A 19,406-nucleotide genomic window follows, 5' to 3' on the forward strand; every position below is an offset into this window, starting at 1 on the left:
ATAACCTCACTGGGTTTTTTGAAAGGATGTAAATGGTCTGATTCATGGCCTGACTTGTCTCATCTCAATTCTACCCCCCCCCCCCCCCCACCGGCTTTCTCTCATGGAGCAGGAGGCGCAGCCCCTCAGAGGGAAGAGGTGAACGGATCCAGATTATAATGAAATGGTTTCTATGTCAAACATTTATTGATTCCATGACTTTCCTTGCATGTGGATTCACTCCAACGTCTATACATGGTGGCTGCTATGGCCTGCATGGACCTGCCTCCTGCCCGTTGGGTCTCGCCTCTTGCCTACCCTTCCCACCGCTCTGCTCCACACACACGGCCTTTTATCAGGTCCTTTGGAACCCCAAGCTTGTTCCTGCTCTGGGCCTTTGCACATGCTGATCCTTGAGCTGGGCATGAATGTGCTTCCCCATTCCTGGATGGCTGAGGTTTCTTTCCCTCTGGGTCCAGTTTCAGAGGCTACCTGCTCACAGACGCTGCCCTGGCCACGTGTGGAGAGTCACCTCCTCTGTGACTGGCTAACTGCACCCCTGCTCTGTCTTCCTTATGCACCTTTTTGCCACTGGCAATTTCCCTAGTTAATTGCTCCCTTTCTCTCCATCTTCCTGCTTGGAAGGTGAGTTCCGCAGGGGTGGAGGCCTGGTCCATCCTGGCCATGTTCTTTCCCATGCACCCAGACTGTCTGCCTGTGTAGGGACTTGTGCACGAAGAACTAGGTGACTTACAGATGCTTGGACAGATGGCCCATAGTTGCCCCTTCCTCCCCATACCATCTGGTCCTCATAGACCTGTGCCTCTCTACCTTCCCTGCATTACCACTTCCTCACCCCTGCCTTCTGGACATTTCAGGGCATTGGGGACATTTGCCGCCTGAGTCATCTCTCCTACTACCAACCCATCAGGGAAATTTTGATACCACAGATGTACTGCACACCTGCCTGGGTTCTACGTACGGCTGTGCTTTGCACACTCAAGAATGAGACTGTTTTGTCCCCAGAACCCCCCTCACCTTGTAGGGATTGCGTGCTGCAGGCGTTCTTGGGGGCGGAGTGCTTCTGCACCTTCGGCGGGCTCCGTGGCTTCATAAGCTCTTGTGTGTCTGGTATATGAGGTCCTGTTGCGTTAGGAACCAGAAGCTTCCTGCCCTGTTACTGGGAAAGCTCATGGAGGGAACAGGAACACATCTAACCACTGGGGCGTTGGGGAGATTTTATACCAGGTGGGAACAGCTTCCATTTCCATGTGGACAGAAAAGGAAATACTTGGGACATTTCTTAGCAGCTTTCTAGCTTTCTAAAAGGCAGTGCCTTGGAGCTCTGCTCTGCAGGAGGAAACATGAGAAGTCCAGAAAGCTTTCATGTCCTTTTTTTTTTCTTTGCTTTCAAGTATTGTCAGGTTTTTTTTTGTTTGTTTGTTTTTTGTTTTTTGTTTTTTTTTTTTTTTTGGCTTCTCTTCTCAAGGTTTTACCTCCTTCCAAGGATCTGACACAACCCAGGCTCTGCTGGGCGGTCTGTGTTATGGCTGTGCGATTCTGCTACAAAACATTCCATCTTTAAGATAAATTAGAGAAGGACATTTTCGGTTTTGAAGGAGTGCGGTCAACTTATATCTGGGAGGCAGGGGCATCGTGTATGAGATGAACACATTATTCCAAGTAATGTTTTATATGCTGAAAACTACGTGGTGACTTGAGCTGCAAGTGTTGCTTTTTTTTTTTTTTTTTTTTTTTTTTGCGTCGACTCCACAGTTGCCTTAACGTTTTAATGATTTCCGCATCCACGTGCATGGACTGCCATGTGCAGTCATTCGATAACCCCACCACGTCGGGATGCAGGGCTCACATATGCATAGGTGCTTGCTGAATGCACGTGATGCCTAGGGGGGATGTGTGAAATCAGGAGACATTTTGAGGTTTCCGGTCTGTGGGTGATGGAACAACTCAATGGCTAGGGACAGTGGTCGGGACCCACGGGGGGCTGTGCTTGACTCTGAGTAACTAGTTTGATCCTACAATGACTTATTGCATAGCCTCTATTCTTATTCCCCTTTTAGAGACGAGACAGTAGGTCACAAAACTAGTACGGGAGGTACTAGCTTCACATTCTGTGTGTTATCACATCGTTAGAGGAATGAGTAACAAGGGGGCACCTGGGTGGCTTAGTCGATTGAGCACCGACCCTTGATTTCAGCTCAGCACGTGATCCCAGGGTGGTGGGATTGAACCCTGAGTCGGGCTCTGAGCTGAGCATAGAGCCCGCTTAGGATTCTCTTTCTCCCTCTCCCTCCCCTACTTGAGCTCCCTCTTTCTCTCTCACTCTCAAAAAACAAATAAGAATAATGATTAGCAATAACAGCAACCAGCGTCATGGTTGGGACAGGAATAACTCCAAGAACAAAGGAGAATGGCAGGCATCCTTTACAGAGCAGGTCCGATCAGTCGGGTAGAATGCTAGATGTCAGATTCCTCATTTTTATGGTGACTTTTGAAGGGAAGTGATCTTACTGTTCTTATTTTTCAAACATGGAGACAAAGCTTGCAAAGGTTAAGGGAGCCCCAGGCCAAGCTGTGTTGATGGAAGGGCTGGGGCTGGGGACGGGCCTGCCTATACCTGAGTCTGGGCTGGATCACCTCCTGAGAGCCGAGGAGGCGGAGACCCCCCGTGACAGGTGGGAGACTGCCGTCTGCCCAGGAAATGTGTCCTGCGCACCACGCTGTGGCCAGCCATGTCCAGGGGCTAGGGAAGCTGAAAAGGACATGCCCAGGTCTGTCCACGCACATCTCCTGGGCCAGTGGAGAGGCCGGCAGTAGAAGGGAGAAGCATCCACAGGAATGTGGTGGAGTGGCTGTGTTCCCTGTGGCTTTTCATTCATTCATTCATTTGTTCATTCATTCATTCACTGGTCCATTTACCTTTGTTTGACCAGGGATGCTGACCATGCTCATGCCTCTGGCATTTGGTTTGGGGGACCCCTCTGTGGACACTCCTCCCCCGGGATCTTTTATGGACTGAATTATGCACCTCCAACCCCCAATTCCTATGTTGAAGCCCTAACCGCTAATGTGATTTGGAGGCAGGGTGTGAGGGGAGGTGATTAGGTGGAGATGAAGTCATGAGGGTGGGGCCCCATGATGGGATTAGTGCCCTGGTAAGTGGAGGGAGAGAGGACTCTGTCTCCACTATGAGGCCATGAGTGAGGCCATGGTGAGAAGAGAGCTCTCTCTGAGCCAGGGAGAGAGCTCTCGCCAAGAACTGAACCTGTTGTCCTACTGATGTGGATTTCCCGGCCTCCAGACCACGATTCATAAATGTCTGTTTGTGCCCCTGAGCCTGTGGTGTTTGTTGTAGCTGCCCAGGCGGACAGGTCCCGTGATGCTCTCCCCATTCTCTCCCACCTCTCTGGGCTCTGTTTCTCCTCTGGGGTTTCTGCTCTTCATGCCTTCAGCTGTTAGCATCCTCAAGGTTCTGCCCTCAACCGCTGATCTTGACTCAGCATGCCCCACCGGGACCAGCCTATTCACTTCAACCCACCTCCAGCTCCCTTCCAGCTGTGTCTTCCCACCATTCTTTTCCCCCATAGGGATCCCAAGGTCAACCTGCCCCAAACCAAGCTTTCTTCTTTCCCCACAAGTGGTCTTTTGTTCTCTCTTGGTCTCTGTCTCCTCTGAAGCCTTCACTGTCTGTGTCTCATCAGGGTTGTGGACCCAGAAATCATCACAAATCCCTCACTTCCTTCCCCTTTGGCCACATCCAGGGTTCTCACTGTGTCTTTCCCAAATCTTCTTCTTTTCTCTCCCCCTGTCCTGCTCCTGTTCAGGCATTGCCACTCCCTTGCCTGGATCCTGCACACCTCCCTTTGCTCCTGGCCCTTCTTCCTTGGTTCCGCACTGTGGTGGTCTTGAATAGTTTCCCCACTATAAGCCAGAGTCCTTCATGTCACCTAGCCAGCACTGGCATCCACATCGTCATCAACATTGTACTAGGCTCCTGGGACCACCGTAACAAAGCATCACAGACTGGGGGCTTGAGCAATAAAGATGTATCCTCTCCCAGTCTCCAATGCCAGGAAGTCCTGGCTCAAAATGTGGGCAGGCTGGTTCCTTCTGAGGCCTCCCTTCTTGTTGTGTAGATGACCATCTTCTCTCTGTACCCACACGTGGTCATCCCTCTGTGCGTGTCTGTGTCCTGATCACCTCTTCTGATAAGGACACCAGGTCTCTAGAGTCGGAGTGAACCCCAATGACCTCATTTGATAACCTCTTTTAAAGGCCTTGTCTCCAAACATGGTCACTAGTGAGGTGCTGGGGGGTCAGGCTTCAACACATGGATTTTCGGAGGCGTGGTTCAGCCCATAACAACTAGCATCATCACTCATCATGCCACCTTTATCACCATCCCCTTGCCTCCATGCCCATTGATTGATCATTCACTACAAGCTGCACTAAACCTTTTTATGCACACTCTTATTTGATTTCCACAGCATACCCATGACCTACACACATTTCTCAGGGATGGGGAAGAGAAGTGAGGTCAGTCCCCCAGGCTGCCTACTCAGGAAAGTGGCTCTCTCGTGCCCCGGCTCTGACACAATGTCATTGTCTCCTCTGTAGACCAGGGGGGGCTCCCTGCAGCCCATCAGCTTGTAAACCACACTCGTTTTTCCAACTTACATAATTTGCTCTCTCACAGAGAAACGGCCCTGAACTTTTGACTACATTCATGAGTAGTCAGAGTCTGTTTTTCCAGACATTCATGAGATGTCTGAGTGAGCAAAACGTTTCCCTGGGCTTTCAAGAGATGCAGGGTCTCTGTTCTCCTTAAAGCACTTGGCCCTGAAGCCTCCTAACACCCTCTGAGGACAGTTCCCTCCCTGCCCCCACCCCAAAGCCTCCCGGGTTCACCCCGTTCTAGCACTCACAAGGGACTTGCTTATCCTCTCGATAGGGAGAGCTTGGTGGCTTTGGCTGAGTTTGTTTCTGGTTCAGGCCCTGGAATAGAACCGGACTTCCAAGAAGATCAGGACGGAAATAAACAGATCTTGGAAACCCAAAGGGACACCAGAGACCAGGAGTGTTAAGAGTGCCAACCAGCCTTCTCATGTCATTATTCTGGCTAATAAGGAAGCAAGACATGCATGTGGGTGTGTGCCTGTGTGTGCATGTGTGTATTTTAGGAGATATCACGACTCTTTAGCAGTTCATGACAATGAAGTCATTATTTATTTGGACTTTCTTACTTACCCCCCCCCTTCACGTCTGTGGTTATGTTACATTATATTGGAAAAAGAGGATTGTTTAGATGGACCTAATCTAATCCCATGAGCCCTCTAACAGCAGAGAGGTTTCTCCTGACCAGTTGCTGAAAGGTAGGTAGAGAGATTCGGTGCATGTGAAGGATTTGATCTACTACTAGAAACTTCTGGATGCGAGGCACCTGAGGGGCTCGGTTGAGTGTCTGACTTTGACTCAGGTCATGATCTTGTGGTTTGTGGGTTCGAGTCCCACGTCGGGCTCTGTGCTGACAGCTCGGAGCCTGGAGCCTGCTTTTGATTCTGTGTCTCCCTCTCTCTCTCTCTCTGCCCCTCCCCTGCTTGCTCTCTTTGTCTCTTTGTCTCTATCTCTCTCTGTCTGAGAAATAAACATTAAAATGATCTTAAAAAAGAAAATAAAGAAACCTCTGGATGCTCAGAGCCCAAGAGGAAACCGGAACCTCTATTGTACAACCACAAGGAACTGAGTCCTGCCAAGTCTGCCTCCAGGCTGTCCTTGCCCTTCCTCAGACCTCCTTGCAGGGCCTGTCTCTTGCTTCTGTGCAGCGGTCTGACCCCAGCCCTTTGCTCAAAGGCTCTTGCCTTGCCTTGGACTGGGGGCCCTGTTTTGGCCTGTGGTTGTCCAGTAGGAGCTGTTTTTCTCGACTGAGTTATTTCTTTACTTGTGTCAACAATTGGTTGGACACATTGTGTGGATCTATTCCTGGGGTCTCTGTCCTGTCCTTCTGTCAATACCACCTGGTCTTGATGTTTGTAGCTACACAGTAGGTCTTAACATGGGGTAGACTGAGTCTTCCCACTTGCTTTTTCCTTGTGAAGATTGTTTGATCTGTTCTATGGCCAACACACCTCACCCCTCTTAGGACAGTCCTTAGTCATCTATCTCTTTCTCCCTTCTTGCCTTTTTACTTTTCTGCCCCCATCCCTCCCTCCTGTCCCTCTTGATTTCATTGTCAGTAATGCCTTAGAGCCCAGTGCTCCCAAACCAGTGGCTCACACCAGCAAGCCTGTGGCATCCTCACTACCCTGAAGGTTGGCCCTGTTCACCTCAGCTGGCCCCTCTCACTTGTCTGGGGATTGGCTGGTTGTCACTCTGGGATGGCCTCATCTGGGAACTGGGCTCCTGGCACTGCCAGGGAGTCATTGTTCAGAAGGTAGCCCAGCATGCTTCTGTGGTGGAGGGAGCTGAGTACGGGGGAGGCAGATGTGCACAAGCACTTTCTCAAGCCTCAGCTTGACTCAAGCCTGCTGACATCCCGTTGCTGGAATCTATCCACGTACTGTGGCTGAATGGAGAATCAGTGGGTGGAGAAGTACACTTGACCTCTTGAGCCAGAAGGTCCCCTTGCAGGGGATGTGGGTACAGGGAGGGGTAAAAAATTGGGGCAGTTAATATCACTCTGCTAGAGCACAGCTCCTCCTGGTGCTTCTGCCTCTGAGAGCTGGCCTGCACCTGCACCCTACCAGACCCACCCACCCAGCCAACTTTACCATTAAAGATCAGACCCCAGGAGCTGGAAATTTAGAGTCTTGGTGTGGTGAATACCCACCTTATACGCTGAGGACACTTAAAATTTCCAAGACCTCAAAGATATGCCAGTGGAGAATGTTTGCTTACATTTAGTGAGACGATAAATCAAAACATAATCAACTGAGTCCAAATATTGGCTTGCTTATTCCTCCTGTTGTGGAGGAGGAATATCTTTCTTGCTCAAGAAAGAAGTATCTTTCTTGCTCATGACGAAAAAGCAGTTGGGCAGAACCAATGTCCAGGGAGCCTTGATCTCCACACTGAGCATTAGGGGAGCAATACTATTGTCTGGGTGAAAAGGAGAGGTAAGCAGACGTTTTCTTGACTATTAGCTCTCACCTCCTCCCCATTCTGCTTGTCAGCGGGCAAGTTAAAAAATATCAGCAGACTCTGGACCACAAATTAGGCTCCTAATCCTGTACTGTTCTTTCTGTAAAAAGACCAGGAAATGGGTAACTTTATTTGCAGGAGAAATGGTCATGCGTTAAGCACTTGCAAAGCCCTTCTGTGAAGCATTGCCCTGAGAGTCGGCATGGACCTAACAGATGATCTGGTGCGTCACCTCCTCCCAGGTCATTTGTCCTAAGATTGCACAACCAGAAGTGACTTTGAGAAGCAACTGAGGCCTGTCTCACTCAGAGCTCATTAGCTTTGATTCTACCCTCCCAGAATGAAGAGCCAGATGACACAATGCTTCCAAAATATATTTTTGTTTCTATAACTCAGACAGATACAAGTGTGTACATACAGGTACACATGCATGTGGGCTCATTTGTTTGGTCATTCATTCCTTCTTCCTTCCTTCCCTCCTTCCTTCCTTCCTTCCTTCCTTCCTTCCTTCCTTCCTTCCTTCCTACCTCCTTTCTTCCATCCATCCATCCTTCCCTCCTTCCATCCATCCATCCTTCCATTCATCCACCCATCCTTCCTTCCTTCCACCCATCCTTCCTTCCTTCCATCCATCCTTCCTTCCATCCATCCATCCTTCCTTCCTTCCATCTATCCTTCCTTCCTTCCATCCATTCATCCATCCATCCATCCTTCCTTCCATCCATCCATCCATCCATCCTTCCATCCATCCATCCATCCATCCATCCATCCATCCATCCATCCATCATTTATTGATCCTCTTCTCTGAACCAGGTGCTGTTCTGGGTGCCCTGGGTTGAATAGCACCCCTCCAAAATTCATGTCCACCCAGAGTCTCAGAATGTGACAGTCTTTGGAAGTAGTGTCTTTGCAGATGTAATCAGTCAAGATGAGGTCATACTGGAGTAGGGCCCTACTTCAATGACCAGGGTCCTTGGAAGAAGAGAAGAAAGATGGAGAGAGAGCAGTGGGAAGGCCGTGTGACAATGGGGGTCAAGCTCAGGCACAGAAGGATTGTGGGAGCCTCCAGGAGGCTGCAGGAGGCAAGGAAGGATCCTTCCCTGGATCATTTGGAGGGAGCGTAGTCCTGTCAACACCTTGATTTCAGACTTCCAGTCTCCAGAGCTCTGAGAGACCACATCTTTGTTGTTTGAAACATCTTGTTTGTGGCACTTTGTTATGGTGGTCACGGGACCCTAACATGGTGGGTGCAGAGGAAGCAGATTGTCTGAGACCATCTTGCTTTCCAGGAATTATTAACCTCGCTCTTACTCTTTTCTCTCAAACACGTGTTTGACGCCTTCCTTATCACAGATTCCACATTTCCACCAGCATCCAAATGAGCTTCTGTCCTGACATTATTGCCATATAATATTTTCCTGCATGAATTAGGCGTGCGATTTCCTAAATGTTTCTTGATACAATGTTTTTGCTGATAACAGTGCAGAGTGAGGGGAAAAAAAGGCTTTTGGGCTTTATGAAACACATTTATCAACTAAAAAACAAAACACTTTTTAATGAGGCTGAAAGAGTGGCTGCAGCTGAGTTTCGCAAACGCCGTCATCAGCTCTGTGCTGGGGACGCGAGCAGGGGTGTGTGAGAAGTCTGGAGGGACAGCAGAGTGTCCAGAGTGGACGCTGCCAGGGCCTGGGTCTGTGTCCAGCTGACTCGGAGTCCTGGGCGTCACCGTGGTGGAGACCCGCACCTCAGGGCCGAGGAACCGGGGATGAGGGAGGGGGGTGGCTGTGCACCAAGACAGTCCTACCCAGGCCCCGAGTGTTGGACCAACCCATGAACGGGATGTGGTGGGAGTTTGGGGGAGCGACTGGTAGTCTTGGGTATTTAGAGTGGTTCTCAGTATACTCTTTCCAGGGACAGAGCTGTCCGTCCCAGCCCTGGGGCAGCGTGGGAGCCTGTGGCCTTTGAGTAACTAGCTTACCGGCTGGAGGAGGACATCACACACCAGGATGGTCACCTCCTTGAGTTATGGAGAAGGGACACGCCTAGTATCCTTCATAGGCATCGAACTTGATCGTTTAGGATGTTGTTACATTGAACTCTGATTTGCTCAGTATTATTTGGGGATCTAGTGAACAGATACTTACTTGATTTTGTTTTTTTTAATATTTTTTTATGTTTATTTATTTTTGAGAGACAGAGAGGGAGAGAGTGTGAGCAGGGGGAGGAGCAGAAAGAGAAGGAGACACAGAATCCAAAGCAGGCTCCATGCTCTGAGCAGTCAGCACAGAGTCCAGTGCGGGGCCTGAAGTCACTGACCGCAAGATCATGACCCGAGCTGAAGTCAAATGCCCAACCCACTGAGCCACCCAGGGGCCCCAAGTTTTTGTTTTTTTTCCAGTAAGTAACCAGGGCCCACAGTGCTGCTAACCAAATGGCTGTTCTCCTCTCTGCTGGAGGCCAGCCAGGCCAGCCGTGCAAAAATATGATAAAACCAGAAAGGAAGGCAAACCATAAGAGACTCTTAGATACAGAGAACAAACTGAGGGTTGTGGGAGGGGCGGTGGGTGGAGGGATGGGCTAGGTGGGTGATGGGCACTAAGGAGGACACTTGTTGGGATGAGCACTGGGTATCGTATGGAAGAGATGAATCTCTGGGTTCCACTCCCGAACCCAAGACTACACTGTATGTTCACTAACTTGAATTTAAATTAAAAAACCCAAAACTGTTCAAGGTTGACAGCAAAACTGAAGGGAAGATTTAGAGCCTTCTCATATCCCTCCGCCCTCACACAGCTGAGCCCCCCATTACCAGCACCCCCACCAGGGTGGCACCTTTGTTACGGCCATGAGCCGACATGACACACATCACCCAGAGTCTGTAGGCTTCACGAGGTTTCCCTCTTGGTGTCAGGCATCCAGTGGGTTTGGACAAATGTGTGACATGTGTCTACCCTGACGGCATCCTACTGGGTACATTTACTTCCCCGGAAATTCTCTGTGCCCACTGCCGGCTAAGCTTGCATTCACGGGGCTGTGGCAGGTGCTGGGACCCCCGTCTTGGCTTACCGTCATGTGGCAGGTTTGCCTCCCTGAGTTCACAGCTGAATTTGGACCTTTCCCAAAGCCCTGACCCAGCCCCAAGTGACTGGCTCCCCTTTCTCTTCTCCCCAGGTTGCAAGCCACCCAGCCTTGCCTGCTGGCTGTGCCCAGGGACCCCCATGCAGGTTCCCACCCGGGACCTTTGCACTTGTCTCCCTCCACCTGCGGCAACTGTCCCCTGGATATCCACGTGGCATGTTCTGTCACCTCCTCCCAGGATCTGCTCAATTGTTCTCTCCTTAGAAGGGCCTAGCTGGTCTTGTCTAGGCTCTTTCCCAACTTTCGCCATCTATGTATGCCTTTACCCAGTGGGCTTGGCGGAATGACGTCTCCCAAAGATGTCCACGTCTTAGTCTGGGGACCTGTGTGTATCGCAGATGACACGGCAGAAGGGACTTTGCAGGTGTGGGTGGAGATAGGGACACTAGATCACAGGCGTCCTTGTGAGGGGAGGGGCGTGGTCAGAGATGGAGCCGTGGTCCTCGAAGCAAAAGCACAGGTTGAAGCGACTCGGGCCATCGGCCAAGGAATGCGGGCAGCCCGTGGGAGCTGCAGAAGGTGACCCCCAGGGCCCCAGAAGGAGCCCAGCCCTGCTGACAGCTTGGTGCCAGCCCAGTGGGAGCCGTGTCAGACTTCTGACCTCCGGGATCGTAAGATCACACACCTGTATTGTTTATGCCACTTCGTTTGCGGTCCCTTCTTAGAGCAGCAGGAAATAAACACATATGGATTTATTTTCCTTCATAGCATTTACCACTGGGTTATAGAGCGGTGGGTTATTTGCCGTGTGCCCCGGAAGGTCAGCTCCATGGGCGGAGGGTCCTTTGGTGCCGTGTTCACCGCTGGGACCCAGCACCTAGAGCAGGACCGCTGGGCACCCAGCACACGCCCGTTCAGCCGGACGCACCCCACTATCGAGTGTTAGTCACCGGTAAATATTTGTTGCAGGAGTGATGAATAGAAGCATTTCATGGTGATGCTTGCCGCACCTGGGTCATCCCCCCTTCCTGTGTGGACGAAGTAATTTCCTGTAAACAAGGTGATCCCATTCCCTGGGCCCCGAAGAGTCCCCTCTCCCTGTTCTCACCCTTCACTGCCCGGTTCACCCCTGCATGTACGCAGGTGTCTTGTGAGTGCCTACTCCCTCTTACCTGCCAGGCACCTGGGGTCAGGGATGCATGGGACTCCGGTCCATCCTCAACCAGTCCCCCGGGTGCCCGTGTTACCTGTGTGCTAATGACAGACAGGACCAGAGCCACGTGATCCCTGGCATCATGTGCCCATTACAGAATAGTCTTATCTTGAGAAAAATCCAACCAGATGGCCATCGCCCCATTTTAAGGATGCACACACTGAGGTTCTGAGATGCTAAGCAGTTGGGCTAAGGGTCTCTAGCTGGAGCAGGGGTTTGAATCGGGACTCTCGAGGGTACTCACGGGTCTGGACTGATTGTCTTCAGAGTGGCTTCCATATGTTGAGTCAGCTTTTCCCTTTGTCCCTGCCATTGGCCCTGACCCTGACTTGGGGAGGGAGGCATCACTACCCCCGCCTCACTGACGGGAAAATCAAGGAAGCCAATTTACCTTTTCCGCGGGCTCACAGTGACCAAAGTGGTGAAGCTGGGTGTGAAGCGAAGTGGGGTACCGAACCCTCCCTTCCACCTCTGTCCCCGCCCACCTACGCCGTCTGTTAGGACTCTTCCCAGTGCCGTCCGTGATCCAAACTCAGTTGCTCTCAGGGTCAGTCAGGGAATGGAGGTGTGTGAGGCTGGCGCGGACAGCGGTGAATCAGAGAGAAGACGATCGTCCTGTTGCCAAGGGGCATTGTAGGGCCGTTTTTTTAACACATCTTCCAATATTTGAAACGATGTTGGAAATCAGTATTTTTGGGTGAAGTTTCCTACACCCGCACGGCCAGCCTGTGTGCAGTGTGTGTGGGTGCGAGGAAGGAGCTCCCCATTTAGCTTTTCAGGGAGGCAGGAAACGGGACAGTCGCTTGCTGTCCCTGCCTGATGCGTGCGCTCCTTAAAGGCATATATTGGGGTGCCCGGGTGGCTCAGTCGGTGGAGCGTCCAGGTTCGGCTCAGGTCATGATCTTATAGTTCATGAGTTCAATCTCCACAATGGGCTCTGTGCTGACAGCTCAGAGCCTGGAGCCTGCTTCAGATTCTGTGTCTCCCTCTCTCTCTGACCCTCCCTTGCTCCCTCTGTCTCTCAAAAATAAATAAAACATATTTTTAAAAGGCATATATTTAAAATTTTTTTTTATGTTTATTTATTTTTGAGAGAGAGAAACAGCATGAGAGGGGCAGAGAGCAAGGGAGACACAGAATCTCAAGCAGGCTCCAGGCTCTGAGCTGTCAGCATGGAGCCTGATGCGGGGCTCAAACCCACGAATCGTGAGATCATGACCTGAGCCGAAGTCGAACGCTTGACCGACTGAGCCCCCCAGGCGTCCCAAAGGCATATATTTTTTATGGGTGGTTATTGGGGGTTACCTTCCATTAGAGATTGTTTGAAAGGGTAATTAGCCATCTTGAAAATTCACATTTGCCTCTGAATACACTGCTTCATGACTATCGTGTGTTGGAAGAAAGCTGTGAAATTCCTTAGAAATAATTGGTTTGATGGAAATGAGAAAAGAGCCCGCTGGCTTGAATGGTAGATCAACTAGATTTACGCAGCGTGCTAATCACCGTCAGTAACTCATGGGCGCATACGGTTCTGGCTTCATCACCCCTGTGATGTTGGGTCGTGATTTAATGAGACTAGTGCTGTCTCGTAAAGGTGACAAGCAGGGAACAGGCTCACACGCAGAATACTAATGGCCATCATGCCTCCTATCGGTAGCCTTGACTTCAGGGCCAGCACTGTTCTAAATATTTTACCTGTATGGATTCATTGAATGTCCACCACCACGCTACGTAGGTATTTTAGTATACCCATTTTGTAAGTAAAGAGACTGAGGCACAGAGACGGTAAGGGACTTCCCCAAGGTCACCCAGCTGGTGAATGGTGGAGTCAGAATTCATATCCAGGGAGCCTGGCCCTTATGTTTACACCCCAAACAACTTTCTTCTTCTGCCTTTTAGTACGTTTACAATGAGGCTGGAAATCCAACAATGACGTAGTTGGCATTTACCAAACCCCTATGGGGCTGGCCTCTGTGTATCAGAACGGAATGCTTCTGGCTTCCATTAGGCGCAAACTTGGCTCACAGTCTCTTGGACAAACAAGAATGCAGTTTTTAATGTAGCAAGCTGAGAGGGAGGTGGTTGCCCGCACGGCCTCAGACGGGACCTGGGTTCTCTGCACCTGTCTTGGCCTTTTGCTTCTGTTTGTTGTCTCAGAGCCACAAGATGGCTGCTGCAGCTCCAGACTTTACATCCATATTCGTGGCAGGAGGAGGCAGGAGGGTTGAAGAGAGCCACTCCACCTGTGACTGTCCCTTTTCATCAGGAAAAAAAATGCCTTCCTTAAAAGACATGTAGTGATCCTCTGCTGGGATTTCGATGACTAGGCCCGTGTCAAAAGGTCACTGCAAGTGGCATGAGCATCTGGGAAAGTGGGTGCACAGTTGTTCAGGGGTGATGGCCCCTGGACCGTCAATATCACCTGGGAACTTGTTAGACGTGCAGATTCTCTGGCCTCTCCCCAGAAGCTCTGGAGTGGGGGTGTGGTATTTCTAAGAAGCCTGGAGGGATCCTGACGAACACCACCGGGCAGGGCTGCTTCTGACTCCCTGCTGGGGCCTGGCCATGCTCTCCCGAGTCTCCTTCTGAAGGAAGAAGGGAGATTGAGCCTAGCTGGCAACAATCAGTTATCTTTTTTTTTAATTGTTTTTAATGTTTGTTTATTTTTGAGAGACAGAGAGAGACAGTGTGCGCAGGGGAGGGGCAGAGAGCAACAGCGTGCGCAGGGGAGGGGCAGAGAGACAGCATGAGCAGGGGAGGGGCAGAGAGAGGGGGAGACGCAGAATCCGAAGCAGCTCCAGGCTCCGAGCTGTCAACACAGAGCCCGACGCGGGGCTCGAACCCACGAATTGTGACATCATGACCTGAGCCAAAGTCGGATGCTTAACTGACTGAGCCACCCAGGCCCCCCTAGTTATCTTTTTATAAAATTTTTAAAATTTATTTTTGAGAGAGGGACAGAGCACAAGCAGGGAAGGGGCAGAGAGAGCGGGAGACACAGAACCCGAAGCAGGCTGTGCTGGACACCTCAGAGCCCACCTTGGGCTTCAGACCTTTGAGCTGCACGATCATGACCTGAGCCGAAGTCGGATGCTCAACTGATTGAGCCACCGAGGAGCCCCAGCCTGCACCTAATGGCCCATGTGTCATTTCATTGTCCGTGTGACAGTCTCCCAGGCAGATGCCACTGCTGTCTTGTTTGGCTGAGGTCCCTGCTGCGCCTTGTCTTTGTCTTTGGGCAACGTTGTGGCTCTTGTTTCTACCTTAACAACACGTGTGTCACATTATCACCCTGGGCAGCTCTGTGTCTGGTGGTCTGAACAGACCCTTTTTCAGAGTGCACCTCACCGTCCCCGAGCCCCGGCCATGCTGGGGCAGGTTAATGACCTAGAACCCCGACAGGTGACCAGCTGTTCCTCCCAGGACCCTGGGCTTTCTCGGGGTGCAGGACTTTCAGTGCTAAAACCCAGAGGGCCCCAGGCAGACCAGGACGAGATTTGAACTCACTTGTCAACTCCTCACACCCCCCAGCCACGTCCTCTTGCTCTGGGCCACAACCCTACGTGACAGTGCGGTTTCTAGGCCCACTTCTGGCTTGTCACCATCACTGAAGCCTTTTTGAACTCCTCACCGACCAACCGTGAAGCTCAAACGTGTTCAAAGTGTGTTCACGGAAGGCACTGTTTATGGAAGTATGGATGGACCACACCTCAGGGAGGCGCCAGGTCGATGGGAAACACAGACCATATGCCCAAAGCCATTTAAATCCAATCTAGTCCAATAAGCAAATAAACATTCAGTAAGTTCCTGTTTGTCTCATGTTATTATGCCGGAAGCCCCTGAGGAGCACATGTTTGGTAGTGGATACAGATGAGTGATATTATTTGCAGCCTGATGACACTAACTATTAAAATGATGACGGGTTCTGGCATTTTCCAGGTGGCTCAGTAATGAATACCTGTCGCCAGTTAAGAGACGACAGGAGAGGCCGGTGGAGAATCGAGTCTTACCTGGGGTTGATCGGGGCCCAGGAGGGCGCCGCAGGGCTCCCCAATGCCGAAGCCCAGAGTTACCAGACTCCCCTGCCCTTCAGGGTCTGTGCCGGACACTGCAGTCCCCTGCACATGGTGGTGGCCCTTGGATATTTCTGGAAAGAAGGAGCAGAGGGAAAGCTTGCTCCCTGAAGACAGGTGCCAAAGAACAGAACGGATAGAAATACGCACGCTGCTCAGCTCACCCCACCTTTGACGGGGCGGGACCCGGGGCATTCAGGGGACGGGCCTTCCTAGGAGGGCTTGTCTCTTCTGTGTTGTCTCCTCACTGGAGAGGGGTATCGGTCCTGAGCCGGCTGGAAAATGCCAAAATCCGTTATTATTTTAATAATTAGTGTTATCATGCTGTACATAATCTCATTCATCCGTACTCCTACAAAAATTCATGTTCCTTAAGGCTTTCCAACATGATACGTGAGACAAATAGGAACTTCCTTACTCTTTATGTGCTTGTTGGACTAGGCTGATGGGAGGGAGGACGGCCCTCTGTCCCCCAGTGCACACAGCCAGGACGTTTTTAGACCTTGCGCTGTGCCAGGCCCTATTCCACGGTTTTGGGGGAGGTAGGCACTGTTGCCCCCACTTCACAGGTCGGATAGGTGAGGCACACGGGGGCCCTGTGAATCACCCAGGGCTGTGGCAGAGCGGGGTTAGGGACCTAAGCAGTCTGACTCAGGCCGGGTCCTCCTGATCCACGGACAGGCATGTCTTGCAGGAGGTCAGATGCATGGGAAGTGGGGAGAGGCTTCTTGAGAGAGCACGTATACCTCGCGTCCGCGGCCGGGCAGGAGTTACCCCCCAAATAAGGGGTATTGGAGAAATGGCTCTGCGGTCCCGTGGAACCAGGGCCCAGAGGGATGGTGTCCTGATGCCACAGGGAGCCTTCGCGGAAGCAGAGACGTTTGCTGCAAAGTGGGGGGACGGCTGGCAGTGCTGGGGCCTTGGGGCTCACGAGAGAGGCACACGTTTCCTGGCTCGCTGCTAGGCACCTGCCAAAACACAGGCCATGCACCTCGTTTTTTAATTCTTTGACTTCTGCTGAGTGGGCAGGAACTGAAGGCCTAGGATTCCCTTTCCTGACAAGTTATATGCAAAGGAAGCCAAGGTCAAGGACACAGGGTCCCCTACGTTAACCATTAACTCCGCCTCTCTATGCTAAGCACGTTGGGTGTGGGAGAGCACGCTGGTCTGACCTCGGCTCTGCAGGGACATGGTTCAAGATAATTGCCCTCCTTCGTGTGTGTTCAACACGCAGGGAACTAATTGTGTTCGTTCGCTTCCCCACATCTTCGCCCCCATGATGGAGCGCACTAATCAGTTCACTTTATCTTTTGTAAATGACGTGCCTTTCCTAGTTATTGGAACCTGGCTGTAATTCAATCTAATTGAAAAATATTTACCAAAAGCTCATTATGCATGAGCAGGCGTGCTTGGCACTGTGGACGTGGAGATCCTCTTTCAATCAGCCCCTTTGTTGATGAGTGTTTGTTGAATATTGACTGTGTTCTCGCACCGTGTTAGGTGCTCGGGGTGCAGTGGGAGAAACAAACAGGCCTTTGACCTCAGGGGGCTTCGCGTCTAGTGGGGAAAACATAATCTTAATGAAACCCATGTAAAAGAACACAGAACGATGGTGTTGGGAGGAAAGTCCTGCTGGGAGAGAGTCGTAGGGGAGCCGAAAATCTGAGGGTGGGCACAGTTTCCCCCTGGATGTGTAAGGGTGAGGAGGATGCAGAGGAGTTAACAAGTGTACGGTGAGGGGGAGAGCGGGAGGAGCCCAGGGAGTGGCTGTTGGGGGCACAGAAAAGAAGCTTGTGTGTCTTGAGTGTGGAGCGTGTGGAGCACGCGGTAGGAGGTGAGCAGAAGAGTCAAGTGTCTGGTTGTGTAGGAGATGGCTCTCTTCCCGGTGAGCAGTGACGGGGCATTGGAAGGGAGCCAGGGACAGGCAAGACCCCCCTCTCGGTGGCAAAAACGTGTCTCAGGATGCTAGGATCAAGAGAGGATGGAGGACTGGGCTAGAGGGTGGCCACAGGTAGACAGATGAGAGAGAGCCAAGAGGTATAGGGGACCAAACCTGACAAAGGACCAAGAAGGGGTTGAGAGAGAGGGGCAGGGGAAGGAGGCGGGGGATGAGTTCCAGGCTTTGAGTGGGTGAGGCCAGATGCGTGTGGGAGCTCTCCGCCTCTGCTCCATGTTGGATCTGTTGGGTTCAAAGTGGCTTTGAAGCTTCAAGAGTTGCCAGTCAGTGCATAGAGCCTGGAGGCCAGAGAGAAGGTTCCTTGGAGTCACTGGCAATTAGGTGGTGGCTGAGGCCTTTGGAGCCAGCGAGAAGAGGAAGGTGGGAGACGGAGGCTTGACAGACTCTCGTACCTCATGGCTGGGACGATGCAGCTGAGTGCACGAAGCATGAGCTGAGGCATGAACTGGAAAACCAAAAGGGCGTGCTCCGTAGGGGCCATGCAGGTGCTTGGAAAAGGACAGAGTGGCCAAGGAAAAGGAGAAAAGAAAGGGGTCCATTGGATTTAGTGGCATGGACATGTGTTGTTGGCCTGCTGTGATGTAGGGCTAGAGGCGGAAAGCAGACCAGAAGAAGACAGTCCAACTAGCAAGAAGGAGGAGACTCACTGAAAGCCGAGGCATGAAGGGGAGGCACGAGACAGGGCAATACCAGGACAAGACCGTGGGATCATGGTCCTTATCTTTCAGGAGGGCAGGGGCCCACTGTTGGACAGACATCCAAGAAGGAAGGACCTGAGACAGGTGAGCTGAGGTCTGAGTGTGTAAGAGAAGAGTGCCAGGTGGACAAGACAAGAGCCAGGAGTAGGAAAAGGGCGTCCAAGCAATGAGAACAGCAGGTGCAAGAATTTGGTAATCCAGAGTTTTCTCTGTCATCCCTTCCCCTGGGCCCCAAAGATGCCCCTCATCTTATATACCCCCTGGGGAGATGCTGGGGGAAATGAAGTGTGCTGAGAAGTATCCCTTCAGCGGCGGAGTGCTGTCATGGCAAATATAATGCAAAGGGAACCAGAAGCCCTTTGGGATAAATGGGTGGGTACGCAGGGTGGACTTCTAAGGACCAGGACAAGGTGTGGCAAACCTCATTTGTTTCTTTCTCTCCCTTCTTTTCTTTTGCAGTCAACTTTGACCATTTTCAGATTCTGCGGGCCATTGGTAAAGGGAGTTTTGGAAAGGTAAGAATGATGGATTTTTTAAAACTTCATCAACAAAATATAAACATGCCGACCAGTAGGCTCACATGTTTGTGTCTGTGTGTCCGATTCTGTGTTAGTTGCTGGGCACTGGGAATGTCCTGTTTGACAGAAAGACTTGGGTTTGCCAAACTGGAAATGTGAAAGTCTGAAGAGTTTCCTTTGGATCCACTGTAATTTCATTTTGAGAATTAAATTAACCACGGCAGTCCCGGTTTAGGTGGATTATGGTGGTAATTATTTCAAGATCACTAATGCTATTTCTTCCTTGCATATCTGAATGAGGAAAGTGGAAAAAGAAGTCACGAATGTAGGAGATGGCCAACATCAGTGCTCTCTTGCAATGGAGGCATTTTGTAAAGAAATTTTTATTGTGGAAAGAATACTTGACATGAGATCTACCCTCCTAACAATTTTTAAATTCTGTAACATATTCTTGTTGACTGCGGATACAGTGTTGCCCTTCTATTAGTAATTCCTCATTTCCTTCAACCCTCAGTCCCTGGCGGCCACCATTCCCTCCTCCGCTTTATGACTTTGACTTCTTTGATACCTCGTGTCTACGGAATCATGCAGTATTTGTCTCTCTTGTGACTCGCTTATTTCACTGAGCGTGACATCCTCAAGATTCATCCATGTTGTTGGAAATTGTAGTATTTCTTTCTCTTTTAAAGGCTAAATGATATTTCACTGTACTTGAATGCCACAGTTTTTTTT

At 50.9% G+C, this 19,406-nt stretch overlaps 1 protein-coding gene across 1 annotated transcript in view; it reads left to right on the forward strand.

The window, feature by feature from the left end:
* The window catches only part of STK32B (serine/threonine kinase 32B), a 365,585-nt gene that overhangs the window by 67,624 nt on the left and 278,555 nt on the right, over positions 1-19,406 (forward strand). Inside the window, exon 2 of the mRNA XM_029952429.1 lies at positions 18,616-18,671. Coding sequence (XP_029808289.1) covers positions 18,616-18,671 — 56 coding nt within the window. The remainder of the gene's footprint in view (positions 1-18,615; positions 18,672-19,406) is intronic.

Source organism: Suricata suricatta, chromosome 1, assembly GCF_006229205.1.
Source record: "Suricata suricatta isolate VVHF042 chromosome 1, meerkat_22Aug2017_6uvM2_HiC, whole genome shotgun sequence".
Taxonomy (NCBI): Eukaryota; Metazoa; Chordata; class Mammalia; order Carnivora; family Herpestidae; genus Suricata; species Suricata suricatta.